The following is a 23402-nucleotide window of genomic DNA, read 5'->3' as shown; positions in this document are numbered from 1 at the left end:
GTACTGGCTGGTCTGGTTGCACATCTATAGTTGCGGGAACTGTGCTGAAAAGGACAATGTGAAAAGATAACATCTGTACAGTACATTTCAGGTCAGCCCTATAGTGTGAATCATGCATAAGAATCAACCTGATTGGTCCTTATTGGCCAGATCAATGAATGTCCACGGCATCTACCTAATCCACCAATTGACAGACACACACAATCACCATCAGGTGGGTACTTCTTATTTTTCGTATAAATGTAACACTATTCAAATCAGTCCAACATTCTTGATGTGATACATTCTCTTTGGTACAGCGCATTGTGAGATCCCAGTTTTTTCTTTCCGCAGCTCCACTCAACTCATTCAGGTAGCAGTGTTCTGTTCCTTTCCCTGTGCTTATGCCCTGCATTGGGACATACTAGTCTGCTATGCTGCCTGGTGCTTCCTATTTCCCCTCTCAAACTTCATCCAATAGGATTCTCAGATGAATTCTTGTTTTAGACTCTTCAAACTCTTCTTCAAACACTGCTTGAGATAAAATACTTTAAAGGCATTCCCCTCATGTTCTCCTCTCCTGTTATGTCATCCCGGCTGCCATGCTTAGCAGCAGGGGCGGTTGAAGAAATCACAGGTCACCTGGATTCACCTGGTCAGTCTGTCATGGAAAGAGCAAGTGTTCCTAATGTTTTGTACACTCAGTATATATATATATATATACATACATACAGTAGGCTACTAAATAAACTTTCCAGTGGCACACTGACACACCCTTAGCCATAGGCTACTCACCGCTGATGGCCGATGTGTTCGTCATGGCAATAGTCTATCTCAAGATTAGCTCCTTTGAAAAACAGTGCTGATGTTCGCAGTTGTTGAGAATAATGTTTCCATTGGTTCTATAGACAGTTTAGTGTTCTCTTTTCAGCAGTAGGCATTTGCTTTACAAACTGTAATTTTTTTCCCTTCGATTGCATTTTGAAATATAATATAATCCATAGATGGCAGTTCCCATTCAAATCAGGACTGGCAGCCATTGCTAGTGTACCCATGAATTTAACAGTCAAATTGCCAGGGTGAGGTTCCAAAACCCTTCTATGGATTGTATTTCTATGTCCACAACGCAACAAGCTGTATATTTGGCGCACATGGAGGCTGGAGGCATACCGGTAACTGACAATATAAAGGAAACACTTGAGTAATGAGGGACACAAAGTATATGTTATGGTGTGGGATGCATATTCCTGGCATGGTTTAGGTCCACTTGTAGAATCTAGGCCTTTTAAGACACTTTATGTTGGCTTTAGTTTAGGAGTTATCTGTATGTGCTTGTGATAAAACTTAATCCACAGCTATTTTTTTTTAAACTATCGATCCTCTGTGGCTAAATTATGCTCTCTGGTGTATTTTGAACATTGAGAGTGGGCACCTGCGGTTGGATAAAAAATATGAAATGTCTATATATTTTTTTGTCTCTTGGGCCCTCCATAGGCTTGGGCACAGGGGCTTCAGTCACTGTAAACCCCCTGCATTATATTTATTTATACAACGGGTGGGTCTAATCCAGAATGCTGATTGGTTAAAACCGCATTCCAGCCGGTGTCTATTACACAAGTTACCTTGTAATGGGCCTCTGTACGCCTATGTAGATATTCAATAAAAATCTACCGTTTCCAGCTACAATAGCCCTTTACAACATTAACAATGTCTACATTGTATTTCTGATCAATTTGATGTTATTTAAAAAAATATATGTTTTCTTTCAAAAACAAGGACATTTCTAAGTGACCCCAAACTTTTGAACGGTAGTGTATATATACTGTATATATTTTATCCAACCACAGGAGCCCACTCTCAATTTTCAAAATACACCACAGAGCATAATTTAGCCACGGAGGATCAATAGTTTAAAAAAAATAACTATGGATTAAGTTTTACCACAAGCACATAGAGGTAACGCCTAAAATAAAGCCAACATTCACTGTCCCCATCTCAGTCAGAGTCATCGCCTCCGCCGTAGTCAGAGCTCTTGTCGTCTTCCTCAGAGGAACTGGGGTCCTTGGTGCTGGCCTCAGAGATCATACCGTCCGAGCTGTCAACCTCTAGCACGTCATCGTCCATATACAGGTGGATGGCCCTTGCAGGGTGGCTAAGACACACACACACACACACACACACACACACACACACACACACACACACACACACACACACACACACACACACACACACAAACAAACACAAACATACACACACGCAGACAAAGCCGCAGAGGTCAGAGGCCAAAGACGGGAAAGGTTGAGCAGGAATTGGCCTTTTAGATGAGGGGAAAATAACAACTTTTCAAGCAAAGCCATCTTGGAACACCATGTTTGCTCAGGATTAATCAATTGGTCTGGATTTTGTTGTTTGAAAAAAAAAATCCTTCCATGTAGAGTTGGCTTTTGTTGGTGAGATTCGAAGGGCAATTTCTTTTGCATATGTGGTTACACATGACATTGTTTAAATGTAAACCTAAAGAAGCACCCAATGCACAGAGATCAGAAAACCCAACAGAATGAGAGGCAAAGTAGTCCCTTCACCCATAGACCATAGATTTGGAACCCTACTGATATATTGTGTATGCCATAGACACCAAATCAAATAGAATGTGTTCAACTGACCATAAATGCACTGTCTAAAACATAGACATCGGGTGTCAACCATCTAAAGGTTTAAAACAACTGCAATACAGTGACAGTCATAGTGAAATAGTCAATTCTTTGACATTTTTAAGCATTTGAACATAATGATTTTGTATAACCAACTTCATGTTGAGTCTAATATTTTATAAATGTCTGTTTTAAACAAGTGTCTTGAGTCTTGCAGTGAATATTCACATTATTTTGAGTATTTCTGCAGTAGTTGAACATTTTTACTGATAAAAAAAAACATCTGCTTAGAAACACAAAATCACTTCAGAACAAAACAAAATAATATCATTGATCAGCAGTAAACTGAGACGGAAATGTAAAGACAGCTTGTCGTGGACTTGAGGTTGAAAGGAATTGAACCAGATGAGAGAGAGACTGCTGGTACCTATACAACCATGGGCATTGGCTTACTAAGTGCTACGCGATTGGAAATTGATTGGGTAGATGTTAGAGTATGAAAATGGTTAGTAGTAAATCACAATAGAAACACTGTACAGGAAATATAGGAAAATATGAATGCAGGCATACTGTCTTTCCAGAAAGGTGCATGGCAATAAGATACAGGATCCAGCAGATGGATCATCTACAGTAGTATTCTAAGGCACTTTTAGCATTTAAGTCTGCTCTTTGTAAAAGCATCTGCCCAATTATAGGTCCAGGTTTCGGTTCCAAAGCTAGGTTCAGAGGAGAGTGTCCACGCAGACAGAGCATTTGACTGAGCACAGTCCCAGAGGTGAGCACCGCACAGCCCAGCCAGAGGGAAGACAGGGTGGAGAGATCCCACTCTCTCTTGCTCCTCTCTCTCTGTCTTACCACACGGTAGGGTCCTTTCTCTGTCTGCGAGGTAGTTCCTCCGCCCCCTCTTCCTCCTGTCTCTTCTCGCGACATCGTCTTATTGACATGATGATGACGAGGGAGATGACCATCAGCACGATGGCGCCCCCGATGGCTGCAGCCAGCATGATAATCTCAGAGAAGGAGGCTTTAAAGAGAAGAGGGGTAAATGAAATAGGCAAAGAGGTAACTGTCACTTTATCTATTCAAACAAGACTAGATGGCTGGTTCCCAGGGGAGGTACATGATGATGACTTTATGGGATGTGTTAGGATTTTAAAAAATGCATCAACAGTATACATAGTATCCCACTACAGTAGCAATGTCGGCTAGTACCTCTTGTTGCTGTGAGAAAGGATCTGCTGGATGGAATAAATGACAAATGGGTCAGATTGGTTTTGTAAAGATTGCTGGGAGGTTTTCACAGCCTGAGGCCAAAGATTGGACAGCAGACATGTCTACAGTATATTTTAACCCAGCACCCTTGAACGCTTCACAGTAGACAGACACTAACCTGTGGTGACCACGGTTAGTTTCACCTCCCCTGCGTTGCCATGGACGTCCGGAGGGTTCTTCACCTGACAGCTGAATGTCCCATTGTAAGTGAACTTGACCTTACGTACCACGATGGAGGCGTCCCGCCCCATGATGTCACCTGCCCATATCGCCCGCTTATGGAAACGCCCGTCCGGGGGAGGGTAAGGCCTCTCATGGTAATAGAACACCTGACATATATTGGCACAATGCTTAATGAGATCACAGTGCACCTCATTAGAGGGTAGTTAATTGCATCTAATTGACTTAATTGTCACCTCTGATTGAGTTTCTCCAACAATAGCGTTTCCGAAACAAGGTCATTTTTCTAAACTGTTCAGACAGATTTCAAAATGACGCTGACAAGGAGGTTGATGGTTGACTCAGAGGTCCTTGACAAACAACAGAATACAGACTATAAACACACACACACACACACTGTCTCTGAACTACATCTCGAGGATGCCCAGAGGGTTCCACAATTAGCCAGGGTTACTCACTGACTCCTCACGGCCAGGTCCGATGGGTCGGAAGCTCCATGAGACCGTGAGCGTTGCTGGGGTGATGGGCGAGCTGCTCTGGAAGGTACATTTCAGCCACACATCTGTACCGTTCACTGCCTCCACCTCCCCCGACGTTTCCACCCTCAGCCCACTGACCGGTAACAAGCCTGAAGCCACAGGAACACAGCACAGCACAGTAGTTATGCAACAGCAACTCTGCTAAACATACATACAACATCAATACTGTATGTTATCCATGTTTGTGTACAAACAGACCCTCACAGAAACACATTACAGAGAAAATGCTGGAAAATGAAATAATTGGCTGCATTTTCCCTGCTCCAGATAATGGATTGAGAGACACCCACAGAATGGAGTCTGCAGTGTGGTCAACACACACACACACACACACACACACACACACACACACACACACACACACACACACACACACACACACACACACACACACACACACACACACACACACACACACACACTTAATCGCTCCCCAGTTCCTGTTTCACGACAAACAACATTACATCAGTGCTCGACTGATTATTTCTGTTCTCCTCTGATATTACATTGGTTTTAAATCGCGTTGGTGCAATTTTCACAAGTATGTGTTACATTTTCACAACTCTTAGTACAAAAAAAAGATCATCAAAAAGGCAGTTGTTTCAAAACTATAAGCACATTTTAATGGACTAAGTACAACACACAAAATCAATCATACTTTTCCACCAAACTTAATCAGTGTATCATCTTGAAATACAGTTCACATTGCAATACGTGTTCATATGAAGCAATTACTTTTCACAATGCAAAATGTCTTCTCATTTGTTAAAATAGATTTAGTATTACTTAATCAAATCAAATTGTATTTGTCACATGCTTTGTAGACAACAGGTGTAGACTAACAGTTAAATGCTTACTTTCGGGGCCTTTTCCAACAATGCAGAGTTAAAGACAAGATAAAACAGTAAATAAAAGATAGAAATAGTAACACAAGGAATAAATACACAGTGAACAACGAATAAAAATAACGAGTAAAAATAACATGGCTCTATACATTTTAGGGTGTCTAAAATAATATGTCTCTATACAGGGAGTAGCAGAACGCGTCGATGCGCAGGGGTAGGAGGTAATTGAGGTAGCAATTTACTGTACATATAGCCAGGGGTAAAGAGACTAGTTAACAGGATAGATAATAGACAGTAGCAGTGTGAAAATGTGTGTGTGTGTGTGTGGCGTCAGTATGCATGTGTGTGCATGGTATGTGTGAGTGGGCGTGTGTGTGTGTGTGTGTTGGGGTGTCAGTATGCATGTGTGTGTGTGTGAGTGTGTGGATAGTGTCCAGTGTGTGCATAGAGTCAGTGCAAGAGAGTTAGTGCAAAAAAGGTCAATGCAGGTAGTCTGGGTAGCCATTTGATTAGCTATTTAGCAGTTTTAAATATAAGTCTTATGGCTTGGGGGTAGAAGCTGTTTAGGGTCCTGTTGGTTCCAGACTTGGTGCATTGGTACCGCTTGCCGTGAGGTACAAGAGAGAACAGTCTGTGGATTGGGTGGATGGAGTCTTTGACAATTTTGTGTGATGTACTGGACCCTCAGTAGCGCCTTGCGGTCAGATGCCAAGCAGTTGCTATATCAAGTGGTAATGCAGCCAGTCAAAATTCTCTCGATGGTGCAGCTGTAGAACTTTTTGATGAACTGAGGGCCCGTGCCAAATCTTTTCAGCCTCCTGAGGGGGAAGAAGCATCGTCGTGCCTTCTTCACGACTGTGTTGGTCTGTTTGGACCATGATAGATCCTTAGTCATGTGGACACAGAGGAACGTGAAGGTCTCGACCCGCTCCACTACAGCCCAGTCGATGTGAATGAGGGCGTGCTCGGCCCTCCGTTTCCTGTAGTCCACTATCAGCTCCTTTGTCTTACTGACGTTGAGGGAGAATGGGTTAAATCAGGGTCCCCACAGAGTGTTTCTTGGTAGTCTTAAACAAAACTACTTCGAAACAAAGGTATATATTATGGGCTTAGAAAATATAAGACACCTGTACCATGTCCGATATTGAGTTGAAATGTATTCAATTTTGAGTTTGCATCACAATATTACACTTTATATACATCACAGAGGACTGAATTATAACAAAACTGTTTGACATAGAAACACGAGATTTTCAGTGTTTTAAAAAAAATATATGTTTATTAATGATGAAATTATGAAAAATATTAGTAACATTCCACCCATGATGCCACTAGGTCATTTGACTGCAGGAAAGGTGTGACACACAATATCCCATAATGTCAAAGTGGAATTTTGTTTGTAGAAATTTATCGAAATGAATAAAAAAATGAAAAGCTGACATTTCTTGAGTAAATAATGATTAAACCCCTTTGTTACAGCAGCCTAAATAAGGTAAATAAGACTGCTCTTTGCCTTTGTAGGGCAGTTCAGGTGAATGTCCTGCCCTTGCCCTTAGTCTGCCTCCTGTCCCTCCTATCGCCATGGTTTTGTGATTTCACAACTGTTACAGCTCTCATAATATGTAAATGAGGTAATGGAGACTTTTCTTTTTACACGCCTTCCTGAAACAATGGCACTATACTTTGCTTAAACCTGTTCTGCCTTAAAGATTAGTTGTTGACCTTTTGATTAGTTGTCCTTAAAGACTAGAATGTTCCCATGTGGTTTGCCAAAAAGATTACAAGATAGTAACCCTGAATGACGAATGTGTGAACTATCAAACAGATGTCACATTTCTTGTTTCCTGCTTGTAGCAGGGCACGTTTAAAGTAATCCTTTTCTCTTACTTACAGTGCATTCGGAAAGTATTCAAACCAAGACTTTTTCCACATTTTGTTACGTTACAGCCTTATTCTAAAATGGATTCAATAAAAAATGTTCCTCATCAATCTACACACATAATGACAAAGCGAAAACAGGGTTTTAATTTTTTTTGCAAATGTATTACAAATAAAAAACACAAATACCTTATTATTTACATGAGTATTCAGACTCTTTGCTATGAGACACGAAATTGAGCTCAGGTGCATCCTGTTTCCATTGACCATCCTTGAGATGTTTCTACAACTGGATTGGAATCCACCTGTGGTAAATGCAATTGATTGGACATGATTTGGAAAGGCACACATCTGTCTATATAAGGTCCCATAGTTAACAGTGCATGTCAGAGAAAAAACCAAGCCATGGTCTGGTCTGATGAAACCAAGATTGAACTCTTTGGCCTGAATGCCAAGCATCACATCTGGAGGAAACCTGGCATCATCCCTACGGTGAAGCATGCTGCTGGCAGCATCATGCTGTGGGGATGTTTTTCAGTGGCAGGGACTGGGAGACTAGTCAGGATCGAGGGAAAGATTAATGGAGCAGGTACAGAGATATCCTTGATGAAACCTGCTCCAGAGGGCTCAGGACCTCAGACTGGAGCGAAGGTACACCTTCCAACAGGACATCCACCCTAAGCACACAGCCAAGACAACACAGGAGTGGCTTTGGGTCTCTGAATGTCCTTGAGTGGCCCAGCCAGAGCCCGGACTTGAACCCGATCGAACATCTCTGGAAAGACCTGAAAATAGCTGTGCAGCACCGCTCCCCATTCAAATTGACAGAGAAGAACGGGAGAAAACCCCCAAATACAGGTGTGCCAAGCTTGTAGCGTCATACACAAGAAGACTCAAGGCTGTAATCACTGCCAAAGGTGCTTCAACAAAGTACAGAGTACAGGCTCTGAATACTTATGTAAATGTGATATTTAAATGTTTTAGTTTTAAATATATTTACAAACATTTCTAAAAACCTGCTTTTGCTTTGTCATTATGTGGTATTGTGTGTAGATTGATGATGAAAAAAAACAGTTGATGATCCATTTTAGAATACAGTTGAAATGTAACAAAGTGTGGAAAAAGTAAAGAGGTCTGAATACTTTCCGAATGCACTGTAAATGTTACATGATTTCATGTGTTTCTGCAATGAGGGTGTGTAATGCAAGTCAAGGTGTCCTTGGATGAATGTTAGCAAGATGCATAACCAGCATTGTTAAAATAACTATTTAATTCAATCTGACCATAGCTGTTCACATCCTAAAAGAGGAATATGTTCAATCGTAGTCCATGAAGCGCTATTAATCGTAGTCCATGAAGGGCTATAACTGTATGTAACAAAAGGTATACCCATTACAGTAAATATCTATCCAAAATGACATTGCTGGGGTCTTTTTGATGAGGGGGGGGTTCACACTGCTTTACTAAAATTGCATTGGAAAACGCAGTACTCTAATACAATACTACATGTTTATGCCATTTTCGCTTTTATCCAAAGTGACAACAGTCCACACACTTTTGTATGTGACCCCAGTGTGAATCGCACCCACAACTCTGTTCTTGCTAGTGCCATGCTCTTACTAACTGAGCCAAATAAGACATGAGCGTGCCACCCTCCATCAGGCCATGGATGAGGCATGCAATAACATCGAATCCAGACCTATGTCAGGCTTGTTTGGTAATACGGCCCTGGACATTTACTACAATGTAGATGAGAACCCTATGGTCAAATGCTCAAGACAGGCTTGCTGGAAACTAGTACCTGACAAACGTTATGTTTTTTCCAGTCATTTAATTTGTTTAATTTTATTACAGGAGACCTATGTTGTAATTATATCGGTAAATATATATTTTGGATCAATAGTTGTGTGGTGAAAGATGTCTCCAAACAAAATGAATGCAAAATAAAAGGTTTTGAATATAAGACTTGCTGCGTTACAAGTGTTACCAGTTTGGAGTTTTGTACTAAGAGTTTTGAAAATTCACCACATACTTGTGAAAATAGCACCAAAGCGAATGAAAAAAAACTGTACTAAACGATCTTGTCCCCAATTAAATCAGAAGCCCTGCTTATTCTGTCCAGGTGTCGTCCGAGTTACGATTGCCCTGTTTGCTCTGTGTTCTGAGTGAGTGTGTGTGTGTTCCAGGTAGAACCCTTTAGGAGCCATGTAGAACCCCCTGTGGAAAGTGTTCTACATGGACCCATAAAGGGTTCTACCTGGAACCAAAAGGGTTCTTCAAAGGGTTCTCTTATGGGGACAGCCAAAGAACCCTTTTAGATTCTAGATTGCAACTTTTTTTCTAAGAGTGTATGTTTACCCATTTATACTGAACAAAAATATAAATGCAACATGCAACAATTTAAAAGATTTTACTGAGTTACAGTTCATACGAGGAAATCAGTGAATTTAAATAAACGAATTAGGCCCTAATCTATGGATGTCACATGACTGGGAATAGAGATATGCATATGTTGGTCACAGATACCTTAAAAAAAAGGACCTCACAATGGGCCTCAGGATCTCATAACGGTAGTTTTCTGCATTCAAATTGTCATCGATAAAATGCAATTGTGTTTGTTGTCCATAGTTAACAGTATGACTACCCATTCCATAACCACCATGTGGCACTCTGTTCACAACGTTGACATCAGCAAACTACTCGCCCACACAACGCCATACACATGGTCTGCGGTTCTGAGGCCGGTTGGATGTACTGCCAAACTCTCTTAAACGACGTTGAAGGCGACTTATGGTAGAGAAATGATCATTAAATTATTAGGCAACAGCTCTGGTAGACATTCCTGCAGTCAGCATGCGAATTGCAAGCTCCCTAAAAACTTTAGACATTCGGTGCAGCTGTGTAACGATCATGCTGTTTAATCAGCTTCTTGATATGCCTAACCTCTCAGGTGGATGGATGACCTTTTTTTTATATATAGATTTTTTTGTTGTTGATTAAAACACAATCTACCTGCAGTGAAGCCACTCAACATTTACATTACATTCAGTCATCTAACCGTCTCCCGTCCAGAGCGACTCACAGTAGCAACCAGGATCAAGCGCCCCGCCCAAGGGCATGTCGACAGATCTCCCACCAAGTCAAGACGGGGAACCGAACAAGCGACGTATCGGCCACCGGCCCAAGCTCCCAACCGCCAGGCCACCAACCATTCAAGATCCCCCCCAAGCCACCGTAAAAATCTAATTTTATAGAAAGTGCAATAACCCCTTTTAACAGGGTAGGCAACAGGGGTGTTGTCCAACCCAATGACCAAGCAGAACATGACCTAGTCCTTTAAACCTCTGGGAAGATATGATCGGAAGTACATGGTTGTATTCATTAGGGCATACTGTAGCAAAACGTTTTGCAACAGAAATCAAAATTGAACAAGTACAGGTAGTCAGTCACCTTCCCGCTTCAATTTGTTTTCTTCTGTTTGGTGCTAATGAATATGACCCAGGGTCTATAAGGTCCTTTAGGGGCAAACACATGCACTTGAACCAGCTACATGTGATCTTCACTTAAACTGGATAACTACTGTATATGGCTGGCAACCAAATACAGTCATAATACTAATCGCTCTGATCTCGCCTCAAAATGCATGCATCCCTCCCGCACTGAGAGGGCTTTTGAAATGGATATAAGCCTATGGGTCCATATAGACTGGATGCTTGTTTATCTAATGCGTTCACTCATGTAGCTGGGAAAACAGCTGCTGGGCTCGGCTCCCCAGGAACCTATCTCATCCTTATCAGCAGCGCAGAGGGCTTCCTGTAGGCCACATTACTAGTAACCAGCCCCACTGTACATTAGACAGAGAGGGCCCTTTCTCTTCACCCCCACCAGAGGAGTTCCCCCTGGCCCTAATGTGTTTTAAATTGCCCAAAATCATTGGGGGGGGGGGGGGGGGGGGGGGGGGTAGTTGGCGTGGCTGTTTTGTCTTTGGGGTGGGGGGCGGGGGCGCGGGGGTTTGGTAGAGGCAGACTGATTGGGGCGGCAGGTAGCCTAGTGGTTAGAGCGTTGGACTTCTAACCAAAAGGTTGCAAGATTGAATCCCCGAGCTGACAAGGTAAAAATATGTTGTTCTGTCCCTGAGCAAGGCAGTTAACCCACTGTTCCTAGGCTGTCATTGAAAATAAGATGTTTTTCTTAACTGACTTGCCTAGTTAAAAAGGTAAAATGTAAAAAAAAATGTTTAAAAATTGGGCCTGCCTTGATAAACAGGGCAAAATTCTCAAGGACGAGAAAAATGCCTCTATTTAGGAGATCTAAGCTGGCTAGCTAGGCCTCTATCAGTCCCAGTTAATGACCGTGGCTGGCAGAAGGAGGACGAGGAGGAGGCTCAGACCTGGGCCAATCAGTCTTTCTGTCCACAGCAGACAGACTCCACACTGGCTTTGTTGTGAGTCAGGCATCATCCTCCTTCCCCAATACATTTATCTTCCACCAGGAAACTGGAGCAGAGAGGACGGGGGGGGGGGGGGGTTGGAGAGCGGAAGGGGAGGGGGAGGTAGACTAAATTGGTTCTCACATGGTACTTATTTACAGAAGGTTCATCCAAACTCAAGTATGTTAGGTAATCATCTTAAAGATCACACTATGAGCCGCACATCATTTGAATTTGTGTAAAAATGTTTAATCATTTTCCTTTCATTTAATAGAAGCATAAATAGCACTTATTTCTCTGGCTTTAAATAATTGGCCCTGATTTAACTCGGAGATGATGCCTTCTGCTAATGCAGTAGCTTTTTGATGCCAGTGTTACTGATGAACAATTACTTCTCAGGATTTCTGAATCTAACGTGGGTTTTAGAGATTTAAAAAAGCTTGTAAAGTGTGTACCAATTACTTTAATAGCATATCATATATGTTATTATATGCTATTTAATGAGGAATTTGTGACAGTTACAATTACAAAAAGGCACATTACTCAAATTAAAGCAATTGTTGATGTTATAAGCTGCACTTCTAGCACATTCGGTTCCTTGGAAATTGTGGGAACGTAAGGTTTTGGTTTCTCATTGGTTCTGGGAATGAAGCCATACGTTTCCTGACTGGTAAAACTGAATGTTTTTTCCACGTTCTGAGAACGGAAGTGAAAATTCCACCTGTTCAGGGAACCTTTTTATGTTGAAGGAAGGTTCTGACAACATTTGACTATGGTTCCCTGAAAGTTTTCCTATGAGGTTTTAATAAATTATAGGTTAGTTGAAGGTAATTAAATACTGTTCTGAGAACACACTGCTAGCTTAGTTTGTGTTAACTGCTTAACGCCAAGCACAGATAGGACACAAGGAAATTAATTTCCTTAAGCATTAATCATGCAAACACATTTCTTTTTTTATGGTGGCACGGCATCCGTGAGTTTCAAACCTGTTCTGTATCCATGAAACAGTCCACTGCGCCACCAGGATGGAGCTAGCATGCCATGAAGTGCGGCAAGTAGCCTAGTGGTTAAGAGTGTTGGGCCAAAGGTTGACTAAGTGAAAAATCTGTTGGTGTGCCCTTGAGCAAGGCACTTAACCCTAATTGATCTGGATAAGAGCGTCTGCTAAATGACAGAAACATTTTTTTGTATATTTTTTCTACAATTTTTTTCTACAAAGTTGTGGACTCATTAAGATCAGGTGTGGCCATTTAGTGTGGCCAACACACCTGAATATACTTAAGATAGAGGATAGAGTTTTGTTGACGCTGAGAACAGAATGTGTATGTTTTTAAACAGCATTCTTTGAGCATTGCTCATGTTTTGTGGTTTTCCTGGAAAGTTTTCTTAACGTTCTCGGAACAATTAGCCACACCTGATCTTAAGTGCTCGTTTCCATTGAAAACATAGGGTCATATAAGGCTATGCTCACTGAGTCTGTACATAGTCAAAGCTTTCCTTAAGTTAGGGTCAGTCACAGTGGTCAGGAATTCTGCCAAATAGCATTCTAGTTTGCTCAGTTTTTTTGTTAATTCTTTCCAATGTGTCAAGTAATTATCTTTTTGTTTTCTCATGATTTGGTTGGGTCTAATGTGTTGCTGTCCTGAGGCTCTGTGGGGTCTGTTTGTGTTTGTGAACAGAGCCCCAGGACCAGTTTGCTTAGGGGACTCTTCTCCAGGTTCATCTCTCTGTAGGTGATGGCTTTGTTATGGAAGATTTGGGAATCGCTTCCTTTTAGGTGGTTGTAGAATTTAACGGCTCTTTTCTGGATTTTGATCATTAGCGGGTATCGGCCTAATTCTGCTCTGCATGCATTATTAGGTGTTTTTCGTTGTACACGGAGGATGTTTTTGCAGAATTCTGCATGCAGAGTCTCAATTTGGTGTTTGTCACATTTTGTGAATTCTTGGTTGGTGATCGGAATCCCAGACCTCACAACCATAAAGGGCAATGGGTTCTATAACTGATTCAAGTATTTTTAGCCAGATCCTAATTGGTATATTGCATTTTATGTTCCTTTTGATGGCATAGGCCCTTCCTGCCTTGTCTCTCAGATCGTTCACAGCTTTGTGGAAGTTACCTGTCGCGCTGATGTTTAGTCCCCGGTGCACAACTGAGCAAGAGGACAAGTACATTAGAGTGTCTAGTTTGAGAAACAGACGCCTTACAAGTCCTCAACTGGCAGCTTCATTAAATCTGCCTAGAAGGCCAGCATCCCGGAGTCGCCTCTTCACTGTTGACATTGAGACTGGTGTTTTGCGGGTACTATTGAATGAAGCTGCCAGTTGAGGACTTGCACTTGTGCAAATCTAACGAGTTGTTTTTACGTAATGTGAATACAAGGAATGGTTGCCTCTTTCATAAACGGTGGGATTTACATTGGATCTGGAAGAACAATGTAAGGCAAATCAACCAATCGGCACGGCTCTCCCCTCGGACTCAGGAAATTGCGTTCTTTACATTATTTCCAAGATCGTGTCTGAGTTGCTTTTTCTTCCCCCTTCATGTCCAGACTCCTAGTCCGTCGGGAGGAAACCTGATTCTCTTACAGGTTTGGAGGAAGAAACACTTGGGCCGGGTCTCCTACACACAACAACACAAAGCCTAAAAAGATTACAAAGACACTCTTCTCTCCTTTGTGGTCAGCGATTTCACAAGCCCAGGTTACATTTACAAGAGCTCTTTCATATTGGGAGAGTAGAGCTGAGCTCAGGTATCAACCTGTATTCACAGGCCAGGGCTACAGAGAGGGGCAGGGCCAGGGGTGTTGAGTGTTCCAGTGGTGCCATGCAAAATATATGGTGGCATAGCTCCCCCTTGGACATCGACAAATATGCACAGTAGGCTACATACTATCACTATCACTCTCTCTCTCTCTGTCGCTCTCTCTCTCCCTCAATCCCCCCCCCGCATAAGGCTGTGGCGGTCATGCCAGTTTGCCAGCTATCAATTTAATAGACACCATCACAATAAATCCATTGTTTATTTTAGGCAGGTCTAAAAAGAAACATGATGATATGAAGAAAATGTATTTCAGAAGAACAGAATGTGAGTTGGCCGACTGTGTGTTAGTTATCTGGCTATGCTCCATGCCATAGGCTCTGTAGGCTTGTTCATTTAGCAGACAAGATATGCTTATAAGTCCCGTGCCATTATTTTATTTCTGTATGACTTTATATAAGAACAATATAAATGAACTTAGCTGAATAAAATAGAAAGGATATTTTCCCCATTACAGAGCGAGTGCGCATATGAAGTGTCTATGTTGAGCGTAAAAGTGATCATTTGAAACAGGTCCTAAGTGGTAGATTTATAGTTATTTGGCTACTTTAGTTGTGAATGATACAAACCTTAGAATGTCCTAGAAATCAAAACATATATGGGATGCATGATGCGACTATAGACTATTGATGATTTGAGAAAGTAGCAAAAATAAGTATGCTCTCTGTTCCTTGCTCCAGACCGCACAGCTGTTCTCTCATCAAGTGATCATATTTTCATCAGACTATTCTCAATTGAATCTTGTCTTTCGATTTAGAATGGCCCATTATGAAATGTGCAGCAAAAGGGGCACAGGCAAAAATAAATGTCATCTGTATGCACTTGAATAGCGAATGGAGGCCGCACGCTTTCCCTCCAGTCCGTTTTGTAGGATACTTGGGTTTTATAGAGGATCATGTGTTTAATATGAGTAACTGAGAAATAAATACAACAACACTTATTTCATTCCATTCATCAAACACTGTTTGAGGAGCATGTTCTCACTGTCTGACAGGTGATGTTCCTGTTTGAGGAGCATGTTCTCACTGTCTGACAGGTGATGTTCCTGTTTGAGGAGCATGTTCTCACTGTCTGACAGGTGATGTTCCTGTTTGAGGAGCATGTTCTCACTGTCTGACAGGTGATGTTCCTGTTTGAGGAGCATGCTCTCACTGTCTGACAGGTGATGTTCCTGTTTGAGGAGCATGTTCTCACTGTCTGACAGGTGATGTTCCTGTTTGAGGAGCATGTTCTCACTGTCTGACAGGTGATGTTCCTGTTTGAGGAGCATGTTCTCACTGTCTGACAGGTGATGTTCCTGTTCGAGGAGCATGCTCTCACTGCCCGACAGGTGATATTCCACCCAAACTCTGTATGCCATGGACTCTCCAACCTTGTTCCTGCAACGACCCAGTGCTTAATTTGGAAAGCAAGTCAAATCTGTTCGGGAACATCGATAGTAACATGTTTTCGCAGCAAAACATATTTCACTAAACTGTTGACAGCCCGTCTGCGTGCTCGAGAAAGGAATAAAGGAGAAAGAGGAGATGGAAATGCATGGTGGTGAGATATTCTATATAGCTAAAGGTAATATGTCACTCAATGAATTATGCCCTATTACTAGGCTATTCAAAATCAAATACAATACAATTCACTATAATTGTAGGCTTAATGTAAACCGCCATGCACAATCAATGAACCATCAACATCACCCAGGGCTATACGTTCTCTCCCAGACTCATGGATAGACATTTTGGAGCGTACTGTAGCATAAGGTAACCAGTCCATCCAGTATGCATAATAATACAGTCCACACTCAACGGCTAGACTAATTATGTACCAAAGACATCTTCAATCACTTTTATGTTTTACTGACATGCGTAATATGCGGTAGGCTATGTATTGTATAACGACATAACCATCATTTTAATTCCGTTTTTTCCCCGGGTTTACGTAAGAATACGCTCTAATATGCATATGGGTGTTTTGAATTAGTCACCACCTTAAAAAGCGCTGTCCGTTTCTTTGTTAGGCTTTGAAACAACATCCACAACCACCATGTTTTGCACTGTCTCAACTAGAGGTCGACCTCTAGTCTCAACCTGCTGTTGATCTTCTTTCTTCAAATTGATCATCACAGGGGTGGCAGGTAGCCTAGTGGTTAGAGCGTTGGACTTGTAACCGAAAGGTTGCAAGATCGAATCCCTAAGCTGACAAGGTAAACATCTGTTGTTCTGCCCCTGAACAAGGCAGGTAACCTGTTCCTAGGCCGTCATTGAAAATAAGAATTTGTTCTTAACTGGTTTGCCTAGTTAATTAAAGGTAAAATAAAAAAACAGTGAGGTGAGTGTTAAAAGTAGGATAGTCCTACTGTTTTGATGATAATTGTTTGATGTGATTTTCCATTGCATTTGCATTGATGTCAGAGTGGTTAGAGGGACAATAGAGTCCTGAGTACCAGGCCATTAGGACCTGATGGTAGTTAGCAAGTTGGGTACTACCAAAGCATGTCCAGAGGGCATAAAAGAAGATTACCGTGACTCAACGGTCACATGGAATTTCATTGTGGTCATGACTCATGACTGCCGGTGTGGCGGTAATACGGTCACCACAACAGCCCTAGAGGGAGTCCCACTCTTTTTCCACCCCCTTCTCTCTCTCTCTCTCTCTCTCTCAACTTCACCCTCTCCCCCTTAATTTATGAATTTAGGGGTGAACTGACAGACTACAATTAATCTTGTAGCATTGGCCAGGAGAAGTCTGTTTACGATAAGAAAGGATAAAAGTTTAATCCATCAAACCCCTCTCCCTCCTAGGCATCAACGCTGACTCAGGAAGTTCTCGACAGATTGTTGATTTGGATTCATTATTTTAAGTGGGCCTAGGTCCAACCCAACAAAATCACTACCGCCCACACCAATAACGCTCTAATGTTCGGAAGAAAACTTTTCCACACACCATATTTAAATTACAGGTAGCCATTTTGTTTAGTTGCATAGCGCCTTAGAGGTGGAGGATGACTTTGGAGCAGATATTTGAATGGATCAATTCATTTGAATATGTAAGTTTGTCCCAGGGACTCCATAAAACTTTTGACATAATACATGCAGTCTCTCACAGCGACAATTCTCTCATGCTCTGACATGTAAGCCTTTCATCAACATTCGTCACTTGGCTATTTACCTGGTTCTTGACTAATTTCCTTTTGGCTCTAACGACGTCAGATGAGCAGTCTGAAGTTACTGGAACTGGTTTCTTTTTCCTGAGGAAACCCACTAGAGTTAACTGGAAGTCCTTTTGTTTACATTATTGACAAATCGTTTGGGGAACAACAGAACAGTCCCCACAACAACTTTGTCATGCACAGGGAAGTACATATGAAATCAAACCATTGTTTCAGCAGCTTAGGGCCAAAACCGTTCTCATGATAATAATCAGGAGTTTTAAGAGTGGCTTTGCATTGAAAGCCCGGGAAAGCAGGTCCATCCCTTGACTTTATGAGGCTAGCTTATAGGGTGGAACTTGAGATAGACCAAGTGGCTATCAACTGTGCCCCTGGGCTGCCCATTCACTTTCTGCATAAAAGCGGCGTTGACTGTTTAGCATGTCAAAAACACACAGCTTTCCTTAGTGTTATTGACCACGTACTAATACCAGAGGCGGTTAGTAGTGGAACAGAAGTGACCTTTCTCTATTATGGCTAATTAGATGTTATCAACTATGCCAAACTGCCAACCAAATATCTGGAGGTTAGATAACCAGCACAGGCAATTCACTATTGCTCTGAACTCATGTGTGTGTCAAGATGGTAAACCTGAATATCAAAACAAGCTGATACATGCATGGTTGTGTGCCTGTGAGCTCTCATGGTCATGGGCACACAAGACTGGTTGATAGGAAAGGATAGAAAGGAAACCTAGGTATATATTTATGAAAGGAAACCCAGTCAAGGTAAGAAAGAACATTTATCACCAATGGCAGAATATCACATAATGGTTAAGAGGGTATTGTGATGGCTTCTAATTCCTGTTTTAGCTAAACAGGGGAAACAGTGATATTTACAATATCGAAACAACGTTTCTCTCTGGCCCAGAGTAGTCCAAAAGAGCCTAGAGAAGGGGTAGGAGTCCCTGGTCCTGGAGGGCCGCAGGCACTTGATGTTTTTCATTTAACTGACCTGGAAGACCAGGTGTGTTGAATTTAGGCAATCACTTAACTGATCAATTAGCTCAGTTGGTCTGGTATGGTGTCTAGTTGGGACAAAATCCTGTTATATCTGCAGCACTCCATGAACAGGGTTGCCTGCGAGCTCCTCTTTATTGGTCTAAAATAAGATTTTGCATCGACAGTTGTGTATAGTGCTGCTACAGCCTAGGCTACTATAGTGTAGAGGACAGGCATGAGATTGATTCTTAGCCTAAATGCAATATATTTGAAAAATGCTACATGAATGTGAACATTTGAAAGAGTGAGAGTTTATACAGTTGCGTGAGTGATGCTCAAAAGCATCAACTGATCTCTGCCCGCACCCTCCCGCCCGACTAGCATCACTACTCTGGATGGTTCTAACTTAGAATATGTGTCACGGCCGTCGTTGAAGGAAGACCAAAGTGCAGCTTGGTGAGCGTACATATTCCTTTTATTTACGAAAATGTCGCCAACAAAACAACAACCGAAACAAACAACCGTTAAGCTTACAGGGCTATAGTGCCACAAACAAAGTTAACTACCCACACTGAAAGGAGGGAAAAAGGGCTACCTAAGTATGATTCCCAATCAGAGACAACGATAGACAGCTGTCCCTGATTGAGAACCATATCTGGCCAAAACATAGAAATAAAGAAACATAGAAAACAAAACATAGAATGCCCACCCCAAATCACACCCTGACCAAACCATCTAGAGACATAAAAAGGCTCTCTAAGGTCAGGGCATGACAATATGTGGACAACTATAAATACCTAGGTGTCTGGCTAGACTGTAAACTCTCCTTCCAGACTCACATTAAACATCTCCAATCCAAAGTTAAATCTAGAATCGGATTCCTATTTCGCAACAATGCCTCCTTCACTCATGCTGCCAACCTTACCCTTGTAAAACGGACTATCCTACCGATCCTTGACTTCGGGGATGTCATTTACAAATTAGCCTCCAACACTCTACTCAGCAAATTGGATGCAGTCTATCACAGTGCCATCCGTTTTGTCACCAAAGCTCCATATACAGTCGTGGCCAAAAGTTTTGAGAATGACACAAATATTAATTTTCACAAAGTCTGCTGCCTCAGTTTGATTGGTGGCAATTTGCATATACTCCAGAATGTTATGAAGAGTGATCCGATGAATTGCAATTAATTGCAAAGTCCCTCTTTGCCATGCAAATGAACTGAATCCCCCAAAAACATTTCCAATGCATTTCAGCCCTGCCACAAAAGGAACAGCTGACATCATGTCAGTGATTCTCTCATTAACACAGGTGTGAGTGTTGACAAAGACAAGGCTGGAGATCACTCTGTCATGCTGATTGAGTTCGAATAACAGACTGGAAGCTTCAAAAGGAGGGTGGTGCTTGGAATCATTGTTCTTCCTCTGTCAACCATGGTTACCTGCAAGGAAACACGTGCGGTCATCATTGCTTTGCACAAAAAGGGCTTCACAGGCAAGCATATTGCTGCCAGTAAGATTGCACCTAAATCAACCATTTATCGGATCATCAAGAACTTCAAGGAGAGCGGTTCAATTGTTGTGAAGAAGGCTTCAGGGCGCCCAAGAAAGTCCAGCAAGTGCTAGGACCGTCTCCTAAGGTTGATTCCGCTGCGGGATCGGGGCACCACCAGTACAGAGCTTGCTCAGGAATGGCAGCAGGCAGGTGTGAGTGCATCTGCATGCACAGTGAGGCGAAGACTTTTGGAGGATGGCCTGGTGTCAAGAAGGGCAGCAAAGAAGCCACTTCTCTGCTGGAAAAACATCAGTGACAGACTGATATTCTGCAAAAGGTACAGGGATTGGACTGCTGAGGACTGAGGTAAAGTCATTTTCTCTGATGAATCCCCTTTCCGATTGTTTGGGGCATCCGGAAAAACGCTTGTTCGGAGAAGACAAGGTGAGCGCTGCCATCAGTCCTGTGTCATTCCAACAGTAAAGCATCCTGAGACCATTCATGTGTGGGGTTGCTTCTCAGCCAAGGGAGTGGGCTCACTCACAATTTTGCCTAAGAACACAGCCATGAATAAAGAATGCTACCAACACATCCTCCGAGAGCAACTTCTCCCAACCATCCAGGAACAATTTGGTGACGAACAATGCCTTTTCCAGCATGATGGAGCACCTTGCCATAAGGCAAAAGTGATAACTAAGTGGCTCGGGGAACAAAACATCAATATTTTGGGTCCATGGCCAGGAAACTCCCAAGACCTTAATCCCATTAAGAACTTGTGGTCAATCCTCAAGAGGCGGGTGGACAAACAAAAACCCACAAATTCTGACAAACTCCAAGAATTGACTATGCAAGAATGGGGTGCCATCAGTCAGGATGTGGCCCAGAAGTTAATTGACGGCATGCCAGGGCGGATTGCAGAGGTCTTGAAAAAGAAGGGTCAACACTGCAAATATTGACTCTTTGCATCAACTTCATGTAATTGTCAATAAAAGCCGTTGACACTTATGAAATGCTTGTAATTATACTTCAGTATTCCATAGTAACATCTGAGAAAAATATCTAAAGACACTGAAGCAGCAAACTTTGTGAAAATTAGTATTTGTGTCATTCTCAAAACTTCTGGCCACGACTGTACTACCCACCACTGCGACCTGTATGCTCTTGTTGGCTGGTCCTCGCTACATATTAATCGCCAAACCCACTGGCGACTTATAGTGTCATCTATAAGTCTTTGCTAGGTATAGCTCCGCCTTATCTCAGCTCACTGGTCACCATAGCAACACCCACCCGTAGCATGCGCTCCAGCAGGTAAATTTCACTGGTCATCCCCAAAGCCAACACCTCCTTTGGCCGTCTTTGTTTCAGTTCTCTGCTACCAATGACGGGAACGAATTGCAAAAATCACTGAAGTTGGAGACTTATATCTCCCTCACTAACTTTAAGCGTCAGCTGTCAGAGCAGCTTACCGATCGCTGCAGCTGTACACAGCCTATCTGTAAATAGCCCATCCAATCAACTACCTACCTCATCCCCATATTTATTTTTCTGCTCTTTTGCATACCAGTATTTCTACTTGCACATCCTCATCTGTACATATATCCCTCCAGTGTAAATTGCTAAATTGTAATTACTTTGCCACTATTGGCCTATTTATTGCCTTACCTTCTTACTTCATTTGCACACACTGTATACACATTTTTCTATTGTGTTATTGACTGTACGTTTGTTTATCCCATGTGTAACTCTGTGTCATTGTTTTTGTCCCACTGCTTTGCTTTATATTGGCCAGATCGCAGCTGTAAATGAGAACTTGTTCTCAACTGGCCTACCTGGTTAAATAAAGGTGAAATAAAAAAATATATATGAAAAAATACCACCAGAGGTCTCTTCACAGTCCACAAGTCCAGAACAGACTATGGGAGGCGCACAGTACTACATAGAGCGATGACTAAATGGAACTATATTCCACATCAAGTAACTCACGCAAGCAGTAGAATCTTTTTTTTTTTTAAACAGATAAAAATACACCTTATGGAACAGCGAGGACTGTTAATAGCCTAAAATTTGAACTATTTTCAGTGTCATCTGTTTATTACATATCCACTGAGGGTCTTTGTATGTGCCAAGATAGTAGCTCATATGATACACTAGCGACATCCTTTGGCTTGTTCACGGGAAACAGGTGGACCTTCCTATCCGGCGGTCAGAATCTCGGAACCCTTTGCTAGCACGCAAGCACGGATACACATGATCAAAAGCAGGAAAGTAATTATGTTGCATGAAGCTTCAAAACAATGCGTCTTTGCCTCAATACCGACAAAATAATGTAGAGTCATTAAGGGGCTATAGGCAAGTTGCATTTTATAATCACGTAGGAACGCTCAGGCGACCAACCCTATACGGCAGAAACGCATGGAGCCAAATTCCCACTTCCCTTTGACGCACATCGGACACTCGGGTCAGGTTGGAGACTCTTCCGGTATTCATAATGTTTTCACCACTTTAGTGCTCTAATGCATAGAACAGCTACTTCAACGTCTCACGATAGCATCGTAATGATGTGTCGAGTGAAGGATGGAGGAGAAACATTACTGACACGAAATAACCTAACCATATGATCTAAACTACTATAACCAGAGATTAATAATACACACAATTACTATTATATTGGACTAGTTTCCATTGTTTGGATTAATTCAAAATTAGTAGAGCATAAATCAAAACAACTTCGCACACTCACCTGAAGCTGCCAGTCCGGACAAGAGGACGAGGAGATAAAAATGCTTTATGCTCATTGGAAAAGGTGTCCGGGGTCGACCAAATTGCCTAGACCCTTGTGGTGTCCCCACCAACCCACTGAATAAAATCAAAATGGACTTGACACTTCGATGCTATAAACTCGCTGAACTCTTCTGGACCTGTAGTTAAGACTGTCTGTAAACCCCAATCCTACCCGCACTGACTGGCGGTCTCAGACGATGTGGGACACGTCTCAACTCGTTCCTGCCCTCGTCATTTTGACGGTCCCCCACCTTTTTCGAGCGGAGTAACAAACCTTCACTCTATTCTTAGCTAATTTTCCCTTGCTGAAGTTGGGGAAGACAAACATTTTTATATTATTTTCCAACCTGTTGAGCCACCAAACTTTTCAGATTTTACTGCTATTCCA

At 42.1% G+C, this 23402-nt stretch overlaps 1 protein-coding gene across 1 annotated transcript; it reads right to left on the bottom strand.

Moving 5' to 3' along the window:
• Positions 1-1888: 1888 nt before the first annotated feature.
• On the bottom strand, positions 1889-23162 carry LOC120018339 (myelin protein zero-like protein 2). The gene is made up of 4 exons (XM_038961480.1): positions 22974-23162; positions 4544-4713; positions 4024-4234; positions 1889-3657 (listed from the first exon to the last, which is right to left on the bottom strand). Exons 1-4 carry the CDS (start codon positions 23026-23028, stop codon positions 3485-3487), a joined length of 609 nt encoding a protein of 202 aa, XP_038817408.1. The 5' UTR covers positions 23029-23162; the 3' UTR covers positions 1889-3484.
• Between the last annotated feature and the right edge of the window lie 240 nt (positions 23163-23402).

Source organism: Salvelinus namaycush, chromosome 23 (assembly GCF_016432855.1).
Source record: "Salvelinus namaycush isolate Seneca chromosome 23, SaNama_1.0, whole genome shotgun sequence".
In the NCBI taxonomy this organism is placed as follows: Eukaryota; Metazoa; Chordata; class Actinopteri; order Salmoniformes; family Salmonidae; genus Salvelinus; species Salvelinus namaycush.
This window is presented reverse-complemented; position numbering and strand designations above follow the sequence as displayed.

What these genes read in the sequence shown, in the direction of transcription:
- LOC120018339 (XM_038961480.1), bottom strand. Translation starts at nt 23,028, where the DNA reads ATGAGCATAAAGCATTTTTATCTCCTCGTCCTCTTGTCCGGACTGGCA. An exon ending in GACCTGGCCGTGAGGAGTCA is followed by an intron (nt 4,235 to 4,543) that starts GTGAGTAACCCT and finishes AATATATGTCAG; the next exon opens with GTGTTCTATTACCATGAGAG. An exon ending in ACTAACCGTGGTCACCACAG is followed by an intron (nt 3,658 to 4,023) that starts GTTAGTGTCTGT and finishes TTCTCTTTAAAG; the next exon opens with CCTCCTTCTCTGAGATTATC.